At 42.2% G+C, this 19,952-nt stretch overlaps 1 protein-coding gene across 5 annotated transcripts in view; it reads right to left on the bottom strand.

Annotated features, from left to right (window-relative positions):
- Nucleotides 1–16,675: 16,675 nt before the first annotated feature.
- Nucleotides 16,676–19,952, bottom strand: part of TCAF2 (TRPM8 channel associated factor 2) — a 30,901-nt gene continuing 27,624 nt past the window's right edge. For all 5 annotated transcript variants that reach the window (XM_009454435.4, XM_009454432.3, XM_009454434.3 and 2 more), the window contains one exon: nt 16,676–19,363. In XM_009454435.4, the coding sequence (XP_009452710.1) occupies nt 19,109–19,363 (255 nt within the window). In that variant the 3' untranslated portion in view covers nt 16,676–19,108. The remainder of the gene's footprint in view (nt 19,364–19,952) is intronic.

The following is a 19,952-nucleotide window of genomic DNA, read 5'->3' on the forward strand; positions in this document are numbered from 1 at the left end:
ATCCAGGCTGAGAGACAGCACTTTGTTTCTCCCAAATCCTGGAGCTAACTTCAGGAGAGGCTTGGAGATGCTGATAGGGACAGACACTGGATAAAGCTACAGGCATTTTCCCAGTCCCAGGACAGAGAACAGGATACCATTTTTAATTTGGGTGCATCTAAAGTCAGCCATTCTTTGGCAACCCAGCAGTGTGGCCATGCAGGCATTTTAGTATTGGGGTAGAGAATGGAGCACCTGCTCTGGATCAGGGTAGGGTCCTCCACAGCCAGAACCATGGAAAATATCTCAACAGTAGGCACGGGAATTGTGCTTTCCCCAGTCACAGGCCTTGGGCAAGAGGAGAGCTGCTATGGCTGTGGTTTCTCCTGGGCAATGAGACTTTCAGCCAGGGCCAGCTTGATGAACTAGAACTGGTCTGTGTGTGTTATTGCTGGGTGTCCCAGCCTACTTTCCTAAGACTGTGGTGTAGCAGGGCCTTCTCCATTCTACATATAAGCAGATCTCCAAGCATTTAAAGCACCCACTCTCATGGGCTAGCAGCCTGGGTTGCCCCTTCCTTCCTGTGCAGAGATCCTTGTGCAAGGGGGCCATCTCCACTTCTTGCCCAGGCAGATATCCTGGGATTCAGAGTGCCCATTAGCGTGAATCAGCAGTCTGAGCTGCTCCATTCTTCTGGTGCAGAGATTGCGGTGCAGTGGGACCCTCTCTGCTCCACAGATTTCCAGGTATTTGGAACACCTGCTTGCCTGGAGCAGTAAGTAGCTTGAGCCACCCCATCCTTCCTGCGCAGCGATAGTGGTGCAAGGAGACCCTCTCCACTCCACAACCAGGCAGATCTCCAGGCATCTGGAGTAGCCACTCTCCTGGATTAAGAGATTAGGCCGCCTCTGACACTCCTATGCAGAGAACTTGGGGCCAAGGAGGTTTCCTACCTCCATGCCGAGGCACGCCTCTGGACACTTGGTGGCTGCCCACTGGACTCTCCCTCAGAGCTGGTGCTTGTGCCTATCATTGGGGGACCTGTAGATGGACTTTCCAGGTCCAGCCCTAACCAGTGTTTTTCCAGTAAAGGAGGATCGAGCATATACCCAGCCCCATTGGCTGCAACCTGCTATTACCCATAAGCCCCCATCTACTGGCTTGTAGGTCAAAGTACCCAGCCCAATATAAAACCTGCGGACAGAAGTGCATAGGGTTATGGAAGCAAAGTCAAAAGACCCTACCCAGCATTATCCTCAGTCACATCCTCTAGGGAGAGGAGGAAAGGGAAGGGGAAAGAAACAGAAAAAAAATATATAGGGAAAGGAAGAAAAATAAAAAATCCGAGCTCCGGCTGGCAAGATGGCCAAATAGGAAGAGCTCCAGTCTGCAGCTCCCAGTGAGATCTATGCAGAAGATGGGCGATTTCTGCATTTCAAACAGAGGTACCCGGTTCATCTAATAGGGACTGGTTGGACAGTGGGTGCAGCCCACAGAAGGCGAGCCAAAGCAGGGTGGGGAGTCGCCTCACCCGGGAAGTGCAAGGTGTTGGGGAACTCCCTCTCCTAGCCAAAGGAAGCCATTAGGGACTGCACTGTGACAAATGGTGCACTCTGGCCCAGATACTGCACTTTTCCCACGGTCTTCACAACCCACAGATTGGGAGATTCCCTCCAGTTCCTATGCCACCAAGGCCCTGGGTTTCAAGCACAAAACTGGGCAGCCATTTGGGCAGACACCAAACTCGCTGCAGGAATTTTTTTTTTTTCCATAACTCGGTGGAACCTGGAACACCAGTGAGACAGAACTTTTCACTGCCCTGGAAAGGGAGCTGAAGCCAGGGTGTCAAGTGGTCTGGCTCAGTGGGTCTCACCCCCACAGAGCCCAGCAAGCTAAGATCCACTGGCTTGAAATTCTCGCTGCCAGCACAGCAGTCTGAGCTCTACCTGGGACGCTCAAGCTTGGTCGCGGGAGGGTCATCCGCCATTGCTGAGGCTTGAGTAGGTGGTTTTACCCTCACAGTGTAAACAAAGCCGCTCTGAAGATTGAACCGGGTGGAGCCCATCACAGCTCAGTAAGGCCACTGTGGACAGACTGCCTCCTTTCTGGGCAGGGCATCTCTGGGGGAAAAAAAAAAAAAAAGCAGCAGCCCCAGCCAGGGGCTTATAGATAAAAACCCCATCTCCCTGAGATAGAGCACCTGGAAGGAGGGGTGGCTGTGGGCGCAGCATCAGCAGACTTAAACATCCCTGCTTGATGGCTCTGAAGAGAGCAGCGGACCTCCCAGCACAGCCTTCACTTCACGCTCTGCTAAGGATCAGACTGCCTTCTCAAGTGGGTCCCTGACCTCTATGTCTCCTGATTGGGAGACACCTCCCAGTAGGGGCCAACAGATACCTCATACAAGAGAGCTCTGGCTGGCATCTGGCAGGTGCCTTTCTGTGACAAAGCTTCCAGAGGAAGGAACAGGCAGCAATCTTTGCTGTTCTGCAGCCTCCGCTGGTGATACCCAGGCAAAGAGGGTCCTCCAGCAAACTCCAGCAGACCTGCAGCAGAGAGGCCTGATTGTTAGAAGGAAAACTAACAGACCGAAAAAAATAGAATCAACATCAACAAAAGGATGTCCACTCAGAGACCACATCCGAAGGTCCCAACATCAAAGACCAAAGGTAGATAAATCCACGAAGATGGGGAGAAACCAGCACAAAAAGGCTGAAAATTCCAAAAACCAGAATGCCTGTTCTCCTCCAAAGGATCACGACTCCTCACCAGCAAGGGAACAAAACTCAATGGAAAATGAGTTTGACGAATTGAGAGAAGTAGGCTTCAGAAGGTGGGTAATAACAAACTCCTCTGAGATAAAGGATCATGTTCCAACACAATGCAAGGAAGCTAAGAACCTTGAAAAAAGGCTAGATGAATTGCTAACTAGAATAATCAGTTTGAGAAGAACATAAATGACCTGATGGAGCTGAAAAACACAGCACGAGAACTTTGTGAAGCATACACAAGTATCAGTAGCTGAATCGATCAAGTGGAAGAAAGGATATCAGAGATTGAAGATCAACTTAATGAGATAAAGGCAGAAGACAAGATTAGAGAAAAAAGAATGAAAAGGAATGGACAAAGCATCCAAGAAATATGGGACTATGTGAAAAGACCAAATCTACGTTTGATTGGTTTACCTGAGAGTGACACGAAGAATGGAACCAAGTTGGAAAACACTCTTCAGGATATTATCCAGGAGAACTTCCCCAACCTAGCAAGACAGGCCAACATTCAAATTCAGGAAATACAGAGAACACCACAAAGATACTCTTTGAGAAGAGCAACCCCAAGACACATAATTGTCAGATTCACCAAGGTTGAAATGAAGGAAAAAATGTTAAGGGCAGACAGAGAGAAACGTCAGGTTACCTACAAAGGGAAACCCATCAGACTAACAGTGGATCTCTTGGCAGAAACTCTACACGCCAGAAGAGAGTGAGGGCCAATATTCAACATTCTTAAAGAAAAGAATTTTCAGCCCAGAATTTCATATGCAGCCAAACTAAGCTTCATACATCAAGGAGAAGTAAAATCCTTTACAGAGAAGCAAATGCTGAGAGATTTTGTCACCACCAGGCCTGCCTTATAAGAGCTTCAGAAGGAAGCACTAAACATGGAAAGGAACAACCAGTACTAGCCACTGCAAAAACATACCAAATTGTAAAGACCACCAACACTATGAAGAAACTGCATCAACTAGCAGGCAAAATAACCAGCTAACATCATAATGACTTGATCAAATTCGTACATAACAATATTAACCTTAAATGTAAATGAGCTAAATACCTCAATTAAAAGACACAGACTGACAAATTGGATAGAGTCAAGACCCAGTGGTATGCTGTATTCAGGAGACCCATCTCACTTGCAAAGACACACATAGGCTCAAAATAAAGGGATGGAGGAAGCTACCCAGAAAAAAAGAAAGCAAAAAAGAAGCAGGGATTGCAATCCTAGTCTCTGATAAAACAGACTGTAAACCAACAAAGGTCAAAAGAACCAAAGATGGGCATTACATAATGGTAAAAAGATCAATGCAACAAGAAGAGTTAACTATCCTAAATATACATACACCAATACAGGAGCACCCAGATTCATAAAGAAAGTTCTCAGACACCTACAAAGAGACTTAGACACCCACACAATAATAGTGGGAGACTTTAACACCCTACTGTGGATATTAAACAGATCAACAAGACAGAAAATTAACAAGGATATTCAGGACTTGAACTCAGCTCTGGACCAAATAGACATCTACAGAACTGTCTACCCCAAATCAACAGAATATATATTCTTCTCAGCACCACATTGCACTTATTCTAAAATTGACCACATAATTGGAAGTAAAACACTCCTCAGCAAATGCAAAAGAATAGAAATCATAACAAACAGTCTCTCAGACCACAGGACAATCAAATTAGAACTCAGGATTAAGAAACTCACTCAAAACCACACTACTACATGGAAACTGAACAATCTCCTCCTAAATGACTACTGGGTAAATAGGTTCATTTGGTCTATAGTGCAGATTAAGTCTGATTTTTTTTGTTGATTTCTGTCTGGAAGATCTGTCCAATGCTAAAAGTAGGGTGTTGAAGTCTCCGGCTATTACTACACTGGGGCCTATCTCTCTCTTTAGCTCTAATAATATTTGCTTTATATATCTGAGTGCTCCAGTGTTGGGTGCATACATATTTAAAATTGTTACATCCTCTTGCTGAATCGAGCCCTCCGTTATTATATAGTGTCCTTCTTTGTCCCTTCTTATAGTTTTTGTCTTAAAATCTATTTTGTCTGATATAAGTATAGTGAATTCTTCTCTTTTTTTGGCTTCCATTGGCATAGAATATCTTTTTCCATCCCCTTATTTTCAGTCTATGTGTGTCTTTATAGGTGAAGTGTGTTTCTTGTAGGCAACAGATGAGTGGGTCTTGTTTTTTCAAGATAACCTGACTTCAAGTTTATTAGCTCTTTCTTCTGCTTGCTCAATTCTGCTATTAAAAGACCCTGATGCATTCTTCAGTATGTCAATTGCATTTCTCAGCTCCAGAATTTCTGCTTGATTCTTTTTAGTTATTTCAATCTCTTTGTTAAATTTATCTGATAGAATTCTGAATTCTTTCTCTGTGTTATCTTGAATTTCTTTGAGTTTTCTCAACACAGCTATCTTGATTTCTGTGTTTGAAAGGTTACATATTTCTGTTTCTCCAGAATTGGCCCTGGGTGCCTTATTTAGTTTGTTTGGTGAGGTCATGTTTTCCTGGATGGTGTTGATGCTAGTGGATGTTCTTCATTGTCTGGGCATTGAAGAGTTAGGCATTTATTGTAGTCTTCACTGTCTGGGTTTGCTTGTAGCTGTCCTTTTTGGGAAGGCTTTCCAGATGCCTGAAAAGACTTGAGTCTTGTGATCTAAACTGTATCTACTTTAGAGGGGCATCTCAAACCCAGTAACATCATGGTTCTTGCAGACTTGTACAAGTACCACCTTGATGGTCTTGGACAAGATCCAGGAGAATTCTCTAGATTACCAGGCAGAAATTCTTATTCTCTTTTCTTACTTTCTCCCAAATGTACAGAATTTCCCTCTCTCTGTTCTGTGCCACCTAAAGCTGGGGGTGGAGTGGCACAAGCACCCCTTTGGCCACCACCACTATGACTGTGCTGGCTTAGACCTGAAGCCAGCCCAGTGCTTACTGGGTCTCACCCAAGGCCTGCTGTAACCACTCCCTGGCTACTGCCTACATTACCTCAAGGCCTTGGGACTCTACAATCAGTAAATGCCAAAGCCAATCAGGCCTATGCCCTTCCTTTCAGGGCAGCAAGCTCCCCTAAGCCCCAGAAGTGGGTCCAGAATGCCATCTGGGAGTCAGGGACTAGAGTAAAAACCCTTAGATGTCTACCTGGTGCTCTATTGTATTGCAGCTGAACTGGCACTCTAACCACTAGATGCAGTCCTTCCCACTCTTGCCCCCCCTTTCCAAAGGCAGAGGAGCCTCACCCCATAGCCACCACCACCCAGGCCACAAGGAGTACTGCCAGACTACCACCAAAGTTCCCTTAAAGCCCAAGATCTCTTAAGTCAGCTTTTCATAAATGCTACCTGTCCTGGGACTGCCATGTCAGGGCAGTGGGTGCTCCTCTGGCCCAGGGTAGGTCCAGAAATGCTGTCCGAGAGTCAAGTCCTAGAATTGGGGACCCCAAGAGCCTGATTTGTTCTTTACCCTTCTGTGGCCATGCTGGTACCTAAGGTGCAAAACAAAGTTCCCTTTACTTTTTCCTCTGCTTTTCTCAAGCAGGAGTTTTGCCCCAGAGCCACCACAGCTGGTAATATCCTGAGTCTCACCTGAAGCTAGCAGGCCTCAAAGGCTCACCCAAGGCCCTTGGTGTAGTACTTGGGTATTGCTGCTGGTTATTCAGGGCCCAAGGGCTCTTGAGTTAGCAGGCGATAAATGCTGCCAGGACTGGGTCCTTTCTTTCAAGGCAGCAGGTTCTCTTCTGGCCCAGGGTGTGTGTAGAAATGTCATCTGGAAGCTAGGGCCTGCAATGGGGACCTCATGACTCTGACTGTTGCCCTGTTTCGTTGTAGCTGAGCTGGTATCCTAGGTGCGTCACAAAGTCTTTCCCACTCTCCCTTTTCCTCCCTTCAACTGGAAGAAAGAGAGGTCTTTTGGAGCCATAAGTTGTGCAGCCTGGGTTTATGGGAGGGTTGAAGCCAGCACTCCCTTAGCTGCCCCAGCTAGTGTTTCTGTACGCCACATGCAGTCCCAGTTCACTGTCTCCGGGCCTAGTTCAGCACCAGGACTCACCTAAGAGTTTCAGTCTTTATGGCCCAGACTGCCTTTCAAGTTTACTTGGAGATAAGAGTGTTATAGCCCTTGGTGGTGAAGTTTGCAGGCACTCAAGTTCTAACTGTTGGGATCAGTGATTCTCCTCTGGCTAGGGCTGGTTTAAATGCTCCCTCTGTGGGTGGGTGTCAGCTGAGTTTGGTCTGGTTTTCCTTTCTGCTCTAACAAGACAGCACTGAGTTCAATGCCTCACAATTGCTGTATTCTTCCTTCCCCAGCACCTAGAGACGCTCTCTGCACCATGCCATGATTGCTGAAGGGTGCAGGAGGGGTGGCATACTTGATTTAGGACTGTTTTTTTTCTATCTCTTCAGTGCTTGTTTCAGCCATATGAAGTTAAAACCAAGTACTATGAGGGCTCACCGGATTTTTGGTTCGTATGAAGGTATTTTTTCTGTGTAGATACTTGTTAACCTGGTGTCCTTGTGGTGGCGGGGCAGACTATCAGTGGCGCCTTCTATTCCACTATCTTGCTTTGCCTCCTCCCCTCTGGAAAACTAATTTTTAAAAAATCAATTCTCGGCCGGGCACAGTGGCTCATGCCTGTAATCCCAACACTTTGGGAGGCCGAGGTGGGTGGATCACAAGGTCAGGAGTTGAAGACCAGCCTGGCCAATATGGTGAAACCTTGTTTATACTAAAAATACAAAAATTAGCTGGGCATGGTGGTGGGCACCTGTAGTCCCAGCTACTCGGGAGGCTGAGGCAGGAGAATCACTTGAACCCAGGAGGTGGAGGTTGCAGTGAGCCAAGATCGTGCCACTGCACTCCAGCCTGGGCGACAGAGCGAGACTCCACCTCAAAAAAAAAAAAAAAATTCAAGTCGACACTAATTGATGTATATTCTTAAAAAATTACTTAGGATCAAAATCTCAACAGGGTTTTTCATTATTGTAGTTGTTTACTCACTTGTTTTAGTGGAATGCAACAAGCTGGTTTAAAAATTTAAATGGAAGCACAAACAACCAAGAATAATTGTGTATTCTTGACAAAAACTAAGGTAGAATAATTAGCAAGATTTATTATGAAGATATTATAATAGTATAGCATTGGCATAGAGATGAAGAAAAAAAATAGAAAAGAATAGAGAGCCTGCAAAGAGATCCACACAGATCCAGACTTTTGGCCCCGTAGATGAGGCAGAAAGAGTGAACCTTTCAATGGACAGTGCTGTAATTAGGAATCCATATTTTAAAAAACTACAGTTGTATTCCTAGTTCACTATGCCCAAAACTCATTTAAACTTAAAAATTTATACAACTCTTTGAAGATAATATAGAAAAATCTCTTTGTGGAATTTGGGTAAATAATTTTTTTTACTCATGGTACAAATAGTATTAATCATAAAAAAGATTAATAACTTTGACTACTTTAAAATTAAGAAGTTGTGTTTATTAAAATACACCACAAGAAGAGTGAAAATTGGCCCAGAGTGGGAAAAGCTGTTGGCCACACATGTAACTGACCAAGTTTATATATCTAAAACATTGTGACATACAGAAAATCTGATAGAAAAATACACAAGAAAATGGAATGAGCACTTCAAAATAAAAGCAAAAATCAAACGTTTAGTTAATATATGCAAAGCTGCTTAACATCATTAGTAATGAGGAAAATGCAAATTAAAACCACAATAATATATTACTATGCACTCATCACTTTGGAAAAAAAAAGTATCTCATAATATCAAGTGTTCCTAAGGATCTAGAGCAATGGAAACTCATATACTCTAAGTGATATGATTTATCTTTGACTTGTCTTTATCTACAGCTTGGTTTTATCTAACAAAGTTGAAGCTATGCACATTCTATGATACAGCAATTCCTTTCCTAGGGTATACCAGAGAAACTCTCGCACAGATATACATGTAAAGGATGTTTGTAGTATCAGATAGGCTCCAAATAAAAACAATCAAAAACCAATCAGCAGCAAAATAGATTAACTGATTGTATTATAGTTATATAATTGAGTATTAGGCAGAAAGAAAAATGAAGTAGAGCTACACAAATCAACACAGACGATGTCACAGTATTGCACTAAAGAAGCAAGTCATGAAAGATTACATAAAATATAACTTTCTTGTATTCTTATACAGTTTAAAACAAGTTAAAACTAAACTATGTAGTTTAAGTTTGTGCACATAGGTAGTAAAACTAAAGGAGCAAAAGGAATGATCACAGAAGTCAGATTAGTGTTCCATCTGGTGGTAGGAGAGGGACAATGAACTTGGAGGAACATATGGTGGACTTCAATTATTGGCAACATTCTATTTCTTAATCTGTTGCTGATCTGATTGTTCCCTTTATAATTATTATTTAAGTTGTACATGTGCTTTTAGATACTTTTTTGTGAGCACAATGTATTTCATTAAAAAAAGAATATTGTTGGGTTGCATCTTCTGACACTAAAAGTAAACTGGTTTAGGAAATTTTTATGGATAACACAAGTAGAGAGCATATTGACCAGTCAATTGCTTCATGGGAAGGGTAACATAAATATCTCTTTTAAATTAAAACCAGGGCAAGAGACTGTGTTTGCCACAATGGGAACAATTTCGCTGTTTCAGTTGGTGATCAGGAGCTGAAAGGTTTTCTAAATGGCCACAAGGGAGAGACAAAGAACAAAGATTCTATGCAGAGGACACAGAACTTAAAATGTCTAGGGTTCATTCAAGATAGGAGTGACTTTAATTCCCTTTAGCAGTGCATGTTATTCCATTTTAACAATATTTGTGAGCAGTAGGAGCTTTGACGGTCCCATTTAGTGTGACCAACCACTAAGGCTTTAATTTTTTCTGAAACTGTTTTGAAATACTAATTTTTCAAATAAGTCAGGGACTTTAAGGCATTCAGGGGAGGAAATATAGGCAGGGTCATTTTAAATAAAGGTAGGGTCCTCTTTAAGGCTGGTCGCTGTTGCTCATGCCTGCAATCCCAGCACTCTGGGAGGCCAAGGCAGGTGGATCACATGAGGCAGGATTTCGAGACCAACATGGCCAAACCCTGTCTCTACTAAAAATACACAAATTAGCTGGGCACGGTGGCAAACGCTTGTAGACCCAGCTATTTGGGAGGCTCAGGCAGGAGAATCACTTGAATGCAGAAGGCAGAGATTATAGTGAGTTGAGATTGCATGACTGCACTCCAGCCTGGGCAACAGAGCGAGACTCCATCTCAAAAACAAACAAAACCACCACCACCAACAACAACAATAAAAACCCACTTCTTTAAAACTTAAAAGTGACCATTATTACTTCCCTAAAGTATTCTAGGGTGATTTCTGCCTCTTGAAATGTCTCCAGTTTGTTGGGAATTTAGATTTTACAGCTATTGGAGCTAATAACCTATGGGAACGTATGTGGTCCCTTATCCAATGCTTTTAGACATAATGAGAGGAGTTGGGGCATCCTTAAAAATGATAAAAACCTTGAGTGTAAGACCCGCTTCCTCTAAGACTCCATCAAGCTCTTATTTTGAAGTACAGAATCTTTAAAACCCTCCAGTCTAGGTTGGACACGGTCTTGGTATTGGAAAAAAAATCAATTGTATATCCTGAGCGAAGTGTTCCTTGGATGAATGACCTTTACTGTAAAGTAACTGCTTTTTGTGTAACTAGGAATAACCTGATTGGTTTTGGCAGTTGGACTCTGCTTGCTCTGTGATTCAGTATTCAGACACATAGTCTAATGCAGGCAGAGTTACAGGCGATGGCAGATCCAGTAACTCTATAGGACAGTATGCTGGCTGAGAGTGTGGGCTCCAACTTCTAGGGTTGGAAATGTGGCTTCACAGCTTACTAGTTCTCAGCAAAATGAAGAGAGTAATTGTACTTACTTTTTAGGAATGTTGTGAGCATAAATAAATATAAAAGCACTTAAAACAGTTTCTGAAAAGAAGCGGTTTATTGATGATTCACCTAACTTACACTGATATCGTTGGGAGTAAATGTGGTCTGGAAAATAGATTTTTAGGGTCATTGCTTGAATGGGATTATGAAATTATATAAATGCACAATATATTTTTTGTTATAACTCCCCTGTCTGCTACAATAATTCACGGAATCTTCCCATATGTAACTTTACTAATTCAAACCTGAATGGTCCTCATTTTAACTACCTGTTCAAATGATTTGTTATTTAAGACAAAAACTATGTGGCTGGGAGTAGACTGCATGATCCTATTAAAAGAAGTATCGTTTGTGAGGGTGAATCAGTCTCATGCGTTGAATATGTATTTATCTAAGTGAAGCACACAGCTGCTTAGGTTCCAGTCTGCAGACCCAGGAAAGCATTGTTCCAACTGAGTGCCTTACCTAAGTGCTGAGAATTTTTTTTTTAATCATTGTGAGTGTCCTTGCATGGCTTGGTTCTCCACAGTGGGGCCAATTACACTGGACTTTAATTTCCAAATCTCCACCTAAGTTTTGCTTTTTTAGCAACAGAGAGTGATATGGCCAGGCTTTGTGTCCCCACCCAAATATCACCTTGAATTGTAATACCTAGGTGTTGAGGGAGAGAGCTGGTTGGAGGTGATTGGATCATGGGGGCCAGTTCCCCCCCATGCTGTTCTCATGATAGTGAGTGAGTTCTGAAGAGATCCGATGTTTTATTAAGCGTTTGGTAGTTTCTCTCTTGCTCTCTCATCACTCGTCTGCCACCATGTAAGACATGCTTGCTTTCCTTTTCGTGATGATTGTAAGTTTCCTGAGACTGCCCCAGGCTTGCAAAATTGTGAGCCAACTAAACGTCTTTCCTTTATAAATTACTCAGTCTTGGGTATTTCTTCATAGCAATGTGAAAATGAACTAATACAGACAGTTAGTTGTTTTAGGGCTATTAAGGGCCTAGGAATAAAAAGCAGTGGCTTTGTTGTTAATTCTCCCCTTCCATCTGTACTGCACAATAAAGATGATTGGGTTTTTTTCAGATTATTCTTGATGAAAAGGACAATACATTCAAGAACATTTTATAAATTTGTTGGTAGCCTAGGAAAAAGAAACAAAGGGATCTTTCTTATTGAATTTTAAAACAGAAATGGCTCATCAAACTGCTCCATTGGGCTGCCTTTGGGTTTATCCCCTTGATATGAGGTAATATGATATTTGAAGTGGTGTCTGGGAAGCTGTTCCTCAGGTAAGCTCTTGGTTACTCCTCAGGGTGAGGACTTTTTCTCTCCATCTGTTACTCAACTTCTTTGTTCTCTAGATCTCCAGCTTGAGAGATAGTTTACAATTTCTATCTTAATTTTTTCTCAACACCATTTTTCCCAACCTATGCTTAACATTGCAAAATGATGCTCTCTCCCTTTATCATCTTGAAGAGTTTATAGAGATGATGGTTATATTTTTTTATGAAAAAAGTTTCTCATGGCTTTCCCAAATGAAAAGTGAATCAGTACAAAGAGTTGTGTGTAGAAAATGTAGGAACTTCTGCAAGCTGAGTACGGGACCAAACTATCCTCCTATCAGAACTGGGAAGTGCACCAATCTTGCACAAGAAGGCTTTTCAAAATGGAAGCCAGGCATGGTACTAAAGACCTTGCAGCAGGAACAAGTTCATGAAAATAATATCCTGAGAAACACAATCATGCCATGCCTATAAGGAGATAGCATTGACTGAAAAGTAGCTCTCCTTCTTTGGAAACCTTGACCACATTTAACGTCTTGGCTGACCTGCTGTTCATGTGCTAGCTACGTGCTGCTGAGGCCATATTAGCGGGGGGCACTTTTGATCTTAGATGAATCAGTGTATCAGAGATGTACCTGAGCAATACTCAGAAAGGTCTGGTTTCTATTTCAAAGTTTCTGGTGAAGACAGCCTAGGGGCCTGAAGAAATAACTTATCATAGGAAACTAGGTTAGATTCAAAAGTGGAACAACAATTTGAAGTAGGCTAATAGCATCTTTTTGTTTTCTTCTACAGAAATGGAGACTAACAGATCAGATGCACCGGTATGAAGTTGCCATGTATAGGCATCTCAGCTGCCTTGTTTTGGAGCTGGGAGGCCATATAAAATAATTTGAATTTTTTTTAGGGGGGTCTTAATTTGTCATTACTGTTATTGTGGGATATATCCCTGTTCCAGAACCTAATAACATGGCAGAACAGGAAAAATGTTAATTCAAAATGAAAGTATCTACACTGTAGTTAACTTTGGCTGGAAATGTTAGCAGAGGAGAGGAATTGACATCGAAATGTAGTAGAAATAGGGCCCAGGAAATGTCAGATAAATACTTTTTTCACCAAAATACAGAAACTCCTGAAAATAGCTTATACTATTCACTGACCAAGTCCCAAGGAAAAGGAGAAATAAGAATTAATGGAAAATTCACTCTCACAATGCAGCCTGTATTCAGAAGCTAAAAATAGGAGAATGGTTCTAATCACACTAAAGCTTCTTTCTGGAATAGTGAAACCATTTTCTTGAATAGGGATAAATAACAGAGGTCTTTTCTTCTTCTTCTTCTTTCTTTTTCTTTTCTTTTCTTTTCTTTTTTCTTTTTTCTTTTTTTTTTTTGAGACAGAGTCTCACTCTTTTGCCCAGGTTGGAGTGCAGTGGCACGATCTCAGCTCAGGGCAACCTCGGCCTCCTGGATTCAAGTGATTCTCCTGCTTCAGATTCCCAAGTAGCTGGAATTACAGGCATGTGCCACCACACCCAGTTAATTTTTGTATTTTCAGTAGAGACAGGGTTTTGTCATGTTGGCCAGGCTGGTGTGGAACGCCAGACCTCAGGCGATCCGCCTAAAGACAGCAAACATATACAGTAGTTGGAAATCCTCATCTAGTCTTCTCCCATTATCATACATTCTTGTTAGTAATGTGTTAATACAATAGACCCCTACACCAAAACTGATATGTGACAGGCCCTGCCCTTGGGGCTGTAGATACAGCTGTGAATAGGGTAGGTCTAGTCCCTGTCCCTGTGAAGCTTCCATGTAGTGGGAAAGAGAGATTTTAAACAAATAATTACAAATGTGATGACTGATATATAAAGGAAGTTACAGGTTTTATCGGAACATGAGGCTTAGAGACACGGCTCGAGGAAATGACCTCTGGGTTAAGAGCTGAAGAAAAAAAGAAAACCTTAAAAATACTGATACCCCAATCCAAAGTAATATAGAGAAGTGCCGTCCCTTCTCCAAGGCCACCACTAGCTCATAAAATGCCTCTGTGTGAATTAGAGAATGTCGCTCTTGCTATCCTGGCTGGCTCAGTGGTGGCACCCCAGTGGCCCACCTTTGTGTGTGACCCAAATGGCACGTCCACAAAGTGTGTCCCTTCTCCACAGGGCAGGTTTTGTTTTATTAAAAATACAACACTAAACACTATTTTACCAAATTTAGCTAATGGAGAAAATATACGTTGAAATTATTCACATTTGAAAAAGATTGCAGACCATTCAAGTTTAATTAAGTCCTGGTTAAAGATACTTAAAGATTTGACAGGAAAAAACAAAAAGTGAAAATGTTTTTATTTCTTATGATAAATATAAATGATAAATGAGTCCTCACTCTGAAAATATAGCTCTAAAAAAGGACATTTTTCTAGTTGACTTTTGTTGTCGTTCTACCCAAAAGGAAGCCCAAACATCAGAAACTTCTCTATTCTATTGTGAAGTGGAGGGAAGGACAGGTGGAAGAAAGGAATGACCCAGGAGCACAGAACAATCTGTAGAAATGAGAAGGAGGGCCGCATTCGCACTGAAATGTGTGCATCACAGCTGGAATAAAGAAAGCAAGGGATAGAGGTGGGAGGCAAATCTGGAAACACTCGCAGAGACAAAATCATGGAAGACTATGTTGGCATGCAAGCTGTGTTGTAAATTTTAATACAGTTTATATCTATCTTGTTTAAAAGGTGTCATGCTTGCATAGGGTAGAAAACATATGTGGTAGAAATACAATACTAAATTACTAACAAAGAGCTTATAAGAAAAACAACAGGAATCTGCCCAAACCCTACTCTGTCTTTATCTCCCCTGTTTCTCTACTCTTTCAATCCTACTCTCCCTAAGAAATAATTTCAAAACTTAAAAAAAACAAGTCTTCTACTTCTTTTTTTCTTTTCTTTTTTCTTTTTTTTGGACGGAGTCTCCCTCTATTGCCCAGGCTACGGTGCAGTGGCGCGATCTCAGCTCACTGCAACCTCCAGCGATTCTCCTGCCTCAGCCTCCTGAGTAGCTGGGACTACAGGCATGAGCCACTGCACCCAGCTAATTCTGCATTTTTTTTAGTAGAGATGTGGTTTCACCATATTGGCCAGGCTGGTCTCGAACTCCTGACCTCGTGATCCACCCGCCTCGGCCTGCCAAAGTGTTGGGATTACAGGCGTGAACCACTGCACCTGGCAAAAGTCTTTTACTTCTATAGGTATAAATAGTAGACTTACACCATTACAATTTTACTACAAAATTTCTAAACATAGGCAAAAGTTGAATAAGGATCCTTCAAGAGCCCCTTCACTTAGCTTCAATAACAAACAACATTTGGCACTGTCATTACCAATTCTCCAGTACCAAAGAAAATGTATGCTTCCCAGTACAGCCAGTAAAAGTCTGTGGTATGCACTTCATCACCCTGGCAAGGGCCACCTTCCCATCACTTGAACCAATCCTTGTTGGAAGGTATGGACAATTAGATGAGCCAGGCATGGATTCTGTGCCCACTCCTGCCAACAGTGTGGGCCAACCCCTTCCAAACCAAGTGGACTCTGTGTTGAGGTTGGTGTACCAAAGGAAACCAAAGGAAAACTGATGGGGCTTTTAGCAAAGCAATTGAGTGGCTCATGGGAGGGAAAAGCAAACCAAACCCATGTCCTGTACAGTAGTGATTGGACAAAAATATACAGTCCAAGGGAAATTATAAGCATTAGTTCCAAAGTGAGACAAGCTAGATTCAGTATCTATCCTACTGTTCACAGGACATGTTTTTTTCTTTGGGTTGGTTCCAAGACCATCCAATAATTTTCTTCCAATAATTTTTCTAGACTTAGAACTGTGAAATTATGGAAGTAAATGTCTCAGAAATCAGGGATTATCCCTATCACTGGCAGCAAATTAGTTTCTGTGAATAGACAAAATAATCTGAGAATACTGCAGTTACAATTAACTATAAACTTAAAAACAAGAGGCAAAGTCACAGTCTCTCTGTATGAGAGACAAGGAGCTACAGGCTCCAACTTCTACCAGGAAGTGTGTGTGTGTGTAAGAAGCCAGATATTGTCTCTGTCTCTAGGGCAATCTATTAAACCCAGCAATATCCATCATTTTACCCTAACATCACTGTTGAGAACACCAGTTCTGCAACCTACAGAATGGGAGAAAATTTTTGCAAGCTACCCATCTGACAAGTTCTTATATCCAGAATCTGCAAGGGACTTAAACAAATTTACAACAACAACAAAAAAACATCAAAAAGTGGGCAAAGGATATGAACAGACACTTCTCAAAAGAAGACATTTATGTGGCCAATAAACATGAAAAAAAGCTCATCATTACTGGTCATTAGGGAAATGTAAATCAAAACCACAATGGGGTACCATCTCATGCCAGTTAGAACGGAAAACCACAATGGGGTACCATCTCATGCCAGTTAGAACGGCGATCATTAAAAAGTCAGGAAAGAACAGATGTTGGTGAGGCTGTGGAGAAACAGGAATGCTTTTACACTGTTGTTGGGAGTGTAAATTAGTTCAACCATTGTGGAAGACAATGTGATGATTCCTCAACGATCTAGAACCAGAAATACCATTTGACCCAGCAATCCCATTACTGGGTATATACCCAAAGGACTATAAACCATTCTACTATAAAGACACATGCACACATACTTTTATTGCAGCATTATTTACAATAGCAAAGACTTGGAACCAACCCAAATGCCCACCAATGATAGACTGGATAAAGAAAATATGGCATATATACCATTGAATACTATGCAGCCATGAAAAAGAATGAGTTCATGTCCTTTGCAGGGACATGGATGAAGCTGGAAGCCATAATTCTCAGCAAACTAACACAGGAACAGAAAACCAAACAACACATGTTCTCACTCATAAGTGGGAGATGAAAAATGAGAACAAATGGACACAGGGAGGGAAACATCACACTGGGGCCTGTCGGGAGGTTGGGGGCAATGGGAGGGAGAGCATTAGGACAAATATCTAATGCATGCAGAGCTTAAAATCTAGATGATTGATTGATAGGTGTAGCAAACCACCATGGCACATGTATACCTATGTAACAAACCTGCACATTCTGCACATGTATCCCAGAACTTAAAGGAAAAAAAAAAAAAAAGAACATCAGTTCTGGAGTTGAATTTCCTGAGTTCAAATTCCTTCTCTACCCAAGGCTGGATTACCCAAAGGCAGACAAATCACATTCTGAGGCAGGCAGACAATCAGATACCAACACCTTTTGGAAGTTAAACTTGTTATTGAATGAAAATTCAGTAGTAAACATTGGAAAAATCCAGACCTGGTTGAACATATTTTCATCCATTTTCTAGGTGACATTTTGTTTAAATTGTAAACCATTCATGAAGAATAAGTTCCACAATGTTTTCATTGCTATGGGCTTCAGTTAAACCCTGGTTCTTCCTCTTATTCACTTTGTGACTTCAAAAAACTTATTTTATGTCCCTTAGTGTCAGTTTCCTCATGTACGAAATGGGGATCATACTAGTACCTACCCCAGAGGTCTGCTGGGAAGATAACATTAAATCACTCACAGTAAATAGCTCACGCAATGCCTGGAACATACTAATCACTCATTATGTGTTAGGTGTCATTACTGTTCTTTCCTTTGACAAATACTTCATGAACACCTTTGATGTGTAAAGCCCCTGGCAAAGGGTACTAGAGAAATAAAAGGAAATTATCTAGAATTGGGAATTTGTTAAATATGCTGACGGGATTCAACAAAAGACATGCCCTAAATTAGTTCTCCTAATGGGAAGCCACTCTACTCTCAACAAAGCCTAAGGAATGGTATTCAAAACAAACAACAATATGGTCTAAAAGTAAACTGGAGAAAGTAGCTAGGCATACACTCATTAATCCCAGAGACAAATCTCCAATGAGAACTCCCTCTAACCAAAGAGTCAAGATGGGCTAGAATGAGATTAAGACAAAGCTCAGGGGATGCTGGGGTGTGGGTTGATTAAGTGAGGATTACATCCGCTGCACCCAGTAATCCTGTTCCAGAGTGAAGCCCACTGTGCCTGTGGACCCCCCACCACTTGACAGTGCCTTGATTCCGTGGTGACCAGAGGAGTCAGATGCCTGTTTTGTGGTATGAACGAATGGGCATATAGACTTAGTAGCAGCTGTTAACATGACTTTGTCCTTTGGTTGAAGGGCAAAGGGCAAACCCTGGAAGATGGAGCTAATCCCAAAGACCCAACCCCACAGCTCTGTGACACTCAGTTTGAGCACATGCCATTTTTCTTTGGGTTAGGTTATACCCGAGAATCCTTCCAGAAGTGGGAGAAAAAATGTAGAAAGGGCTAGGATACTGCTGACAACTACCATTATTGATACCATGTCTGGGAAAACATTGACATTCTCTAAATATACAAGGACTGAATGCTAACCCCAAGGGGGTCAACACTGAAGTGAGATTCAGCACCCAGGATGTGCACGCTAGACTAGACACCGTAACAGTCCACTATGGGACCAGGAGAAATCAAACAACAGCTTTGCAAGGAAAAGATTTGTATCCTCATGTCATGGATGTCATGGATGTGAAGACAGAAACAGAGAGGTGGAGTGATTTTCCATAGAACCAAAGCTGGTTTGGGGCTCTCTCCACTATTCCAGTGTGTCTCCCTTGCTATTTGAAAACTTCTTAAAGCATAATAAATTAGAAGCCTTGTTCAGGGATGGCAGGGATGAGAAAGGGATATCAGGTTGTTATGGGAACCCGTGGTCTTTAGAGCTATTGGTCAAAAATAAAAGCCTCAGGATGGCAGGATGAAAGATCCTCTCTGGAAGACTAAGAGGTGAAGTGAGTCTCTTGGGGAAAGCAATAGTGTAAGCAGAAAAACAATAAAAAGAAGCACAAGGCACCTTTTACAGAAAGGGGTTCCATTTTTCTTATGACCTTGGCCACCATCTAGTGGTCAGGCTTGGAAGCGGGATTCAGGCTCCAGATACTGAGCACGCATGGCCAAAGCCCCATGGTGGAGTTGACGGCGTGACCCTGCCTTTTCTCTCCCGCCTTGTGGGGCATCCTTTACTCCCTGGCACGGAGGTACACTTGCATGGGGTTTTCCTGCCACTCTGGTAGGGAGGCCAGGCCGTCAGCCACCTCCTTCTGGACAGGCCAGCCCCAGGCCTCAAAGAAGGGAACCAGATTCTTCTTCACTTTTTCAGAGAACTTCTTCACCCATAGATTCATCCTGCCAGTGTTGTCTTTGGGGAGGTGAGAGAGGGTCTGGTACTCAGCAAAGAGCTGGGTGAATGGCTCCCACCCGAAGGCCTCTTGGAGCTGAAAAGGGAAAGAAGGAACAGAATGAGGTGTCAAGTTTGCAAAAGTGACGTGACATGTGCGTTCTTAATTATATTTCATTCACATGATCACCTCCCCTCAATCGTTACCTTCATCCTGGGTATGTGCCCCTATCTCCCCACTCTGCCCCTGCACAATAATGCAATCTTGTTGGCTCATTCCTCCTCTTGGCCACAAAACAACACCCCCTGAATCTAGTGGGGGTGCTCAGGGGAAACCTAATGTCTGAATAGAGGTAAATACTCAAGAAATGTCCACTATTAGTATCTTTAAACAATTGTCTTCCCAGATCTCAAGTGTTTTCCTCAGCATCAGGACAGGTTTGGGCCTGACTGAGATGAGAAACCCTCACTTCCTACGTATCTGGCCTATTGAGATTCTAAAAGCTGCGAACCTCCAATACTATACTTTCCAGACATCATAATAATCCTTATTTTTTAATAGCCATCTCGGACCTGTGGCTATCTGCAATGATACAAAATTGCTCTGTAGAACACTGCATTTAGGGCAGAAAAAGAAAAAAATCCAGCCTGTCTCGAGGGGCTAAAAATGAGAGTGGCTCATACTT

Source organism: Pan troglodytes, chromosome 6 (assembly GCF_028858775.2).
Source record: "Pan troglodytes isolate AG18354 chromosome 6, NHGRI_mPanTro3-v2.0_pri, whole genome shotgun sequence".
Lineage (NCBI taxonomy): Eukaryota > Metazoa > Chordata > Mammalia > Primates > Hominidae > Pan > Pan troglodytes.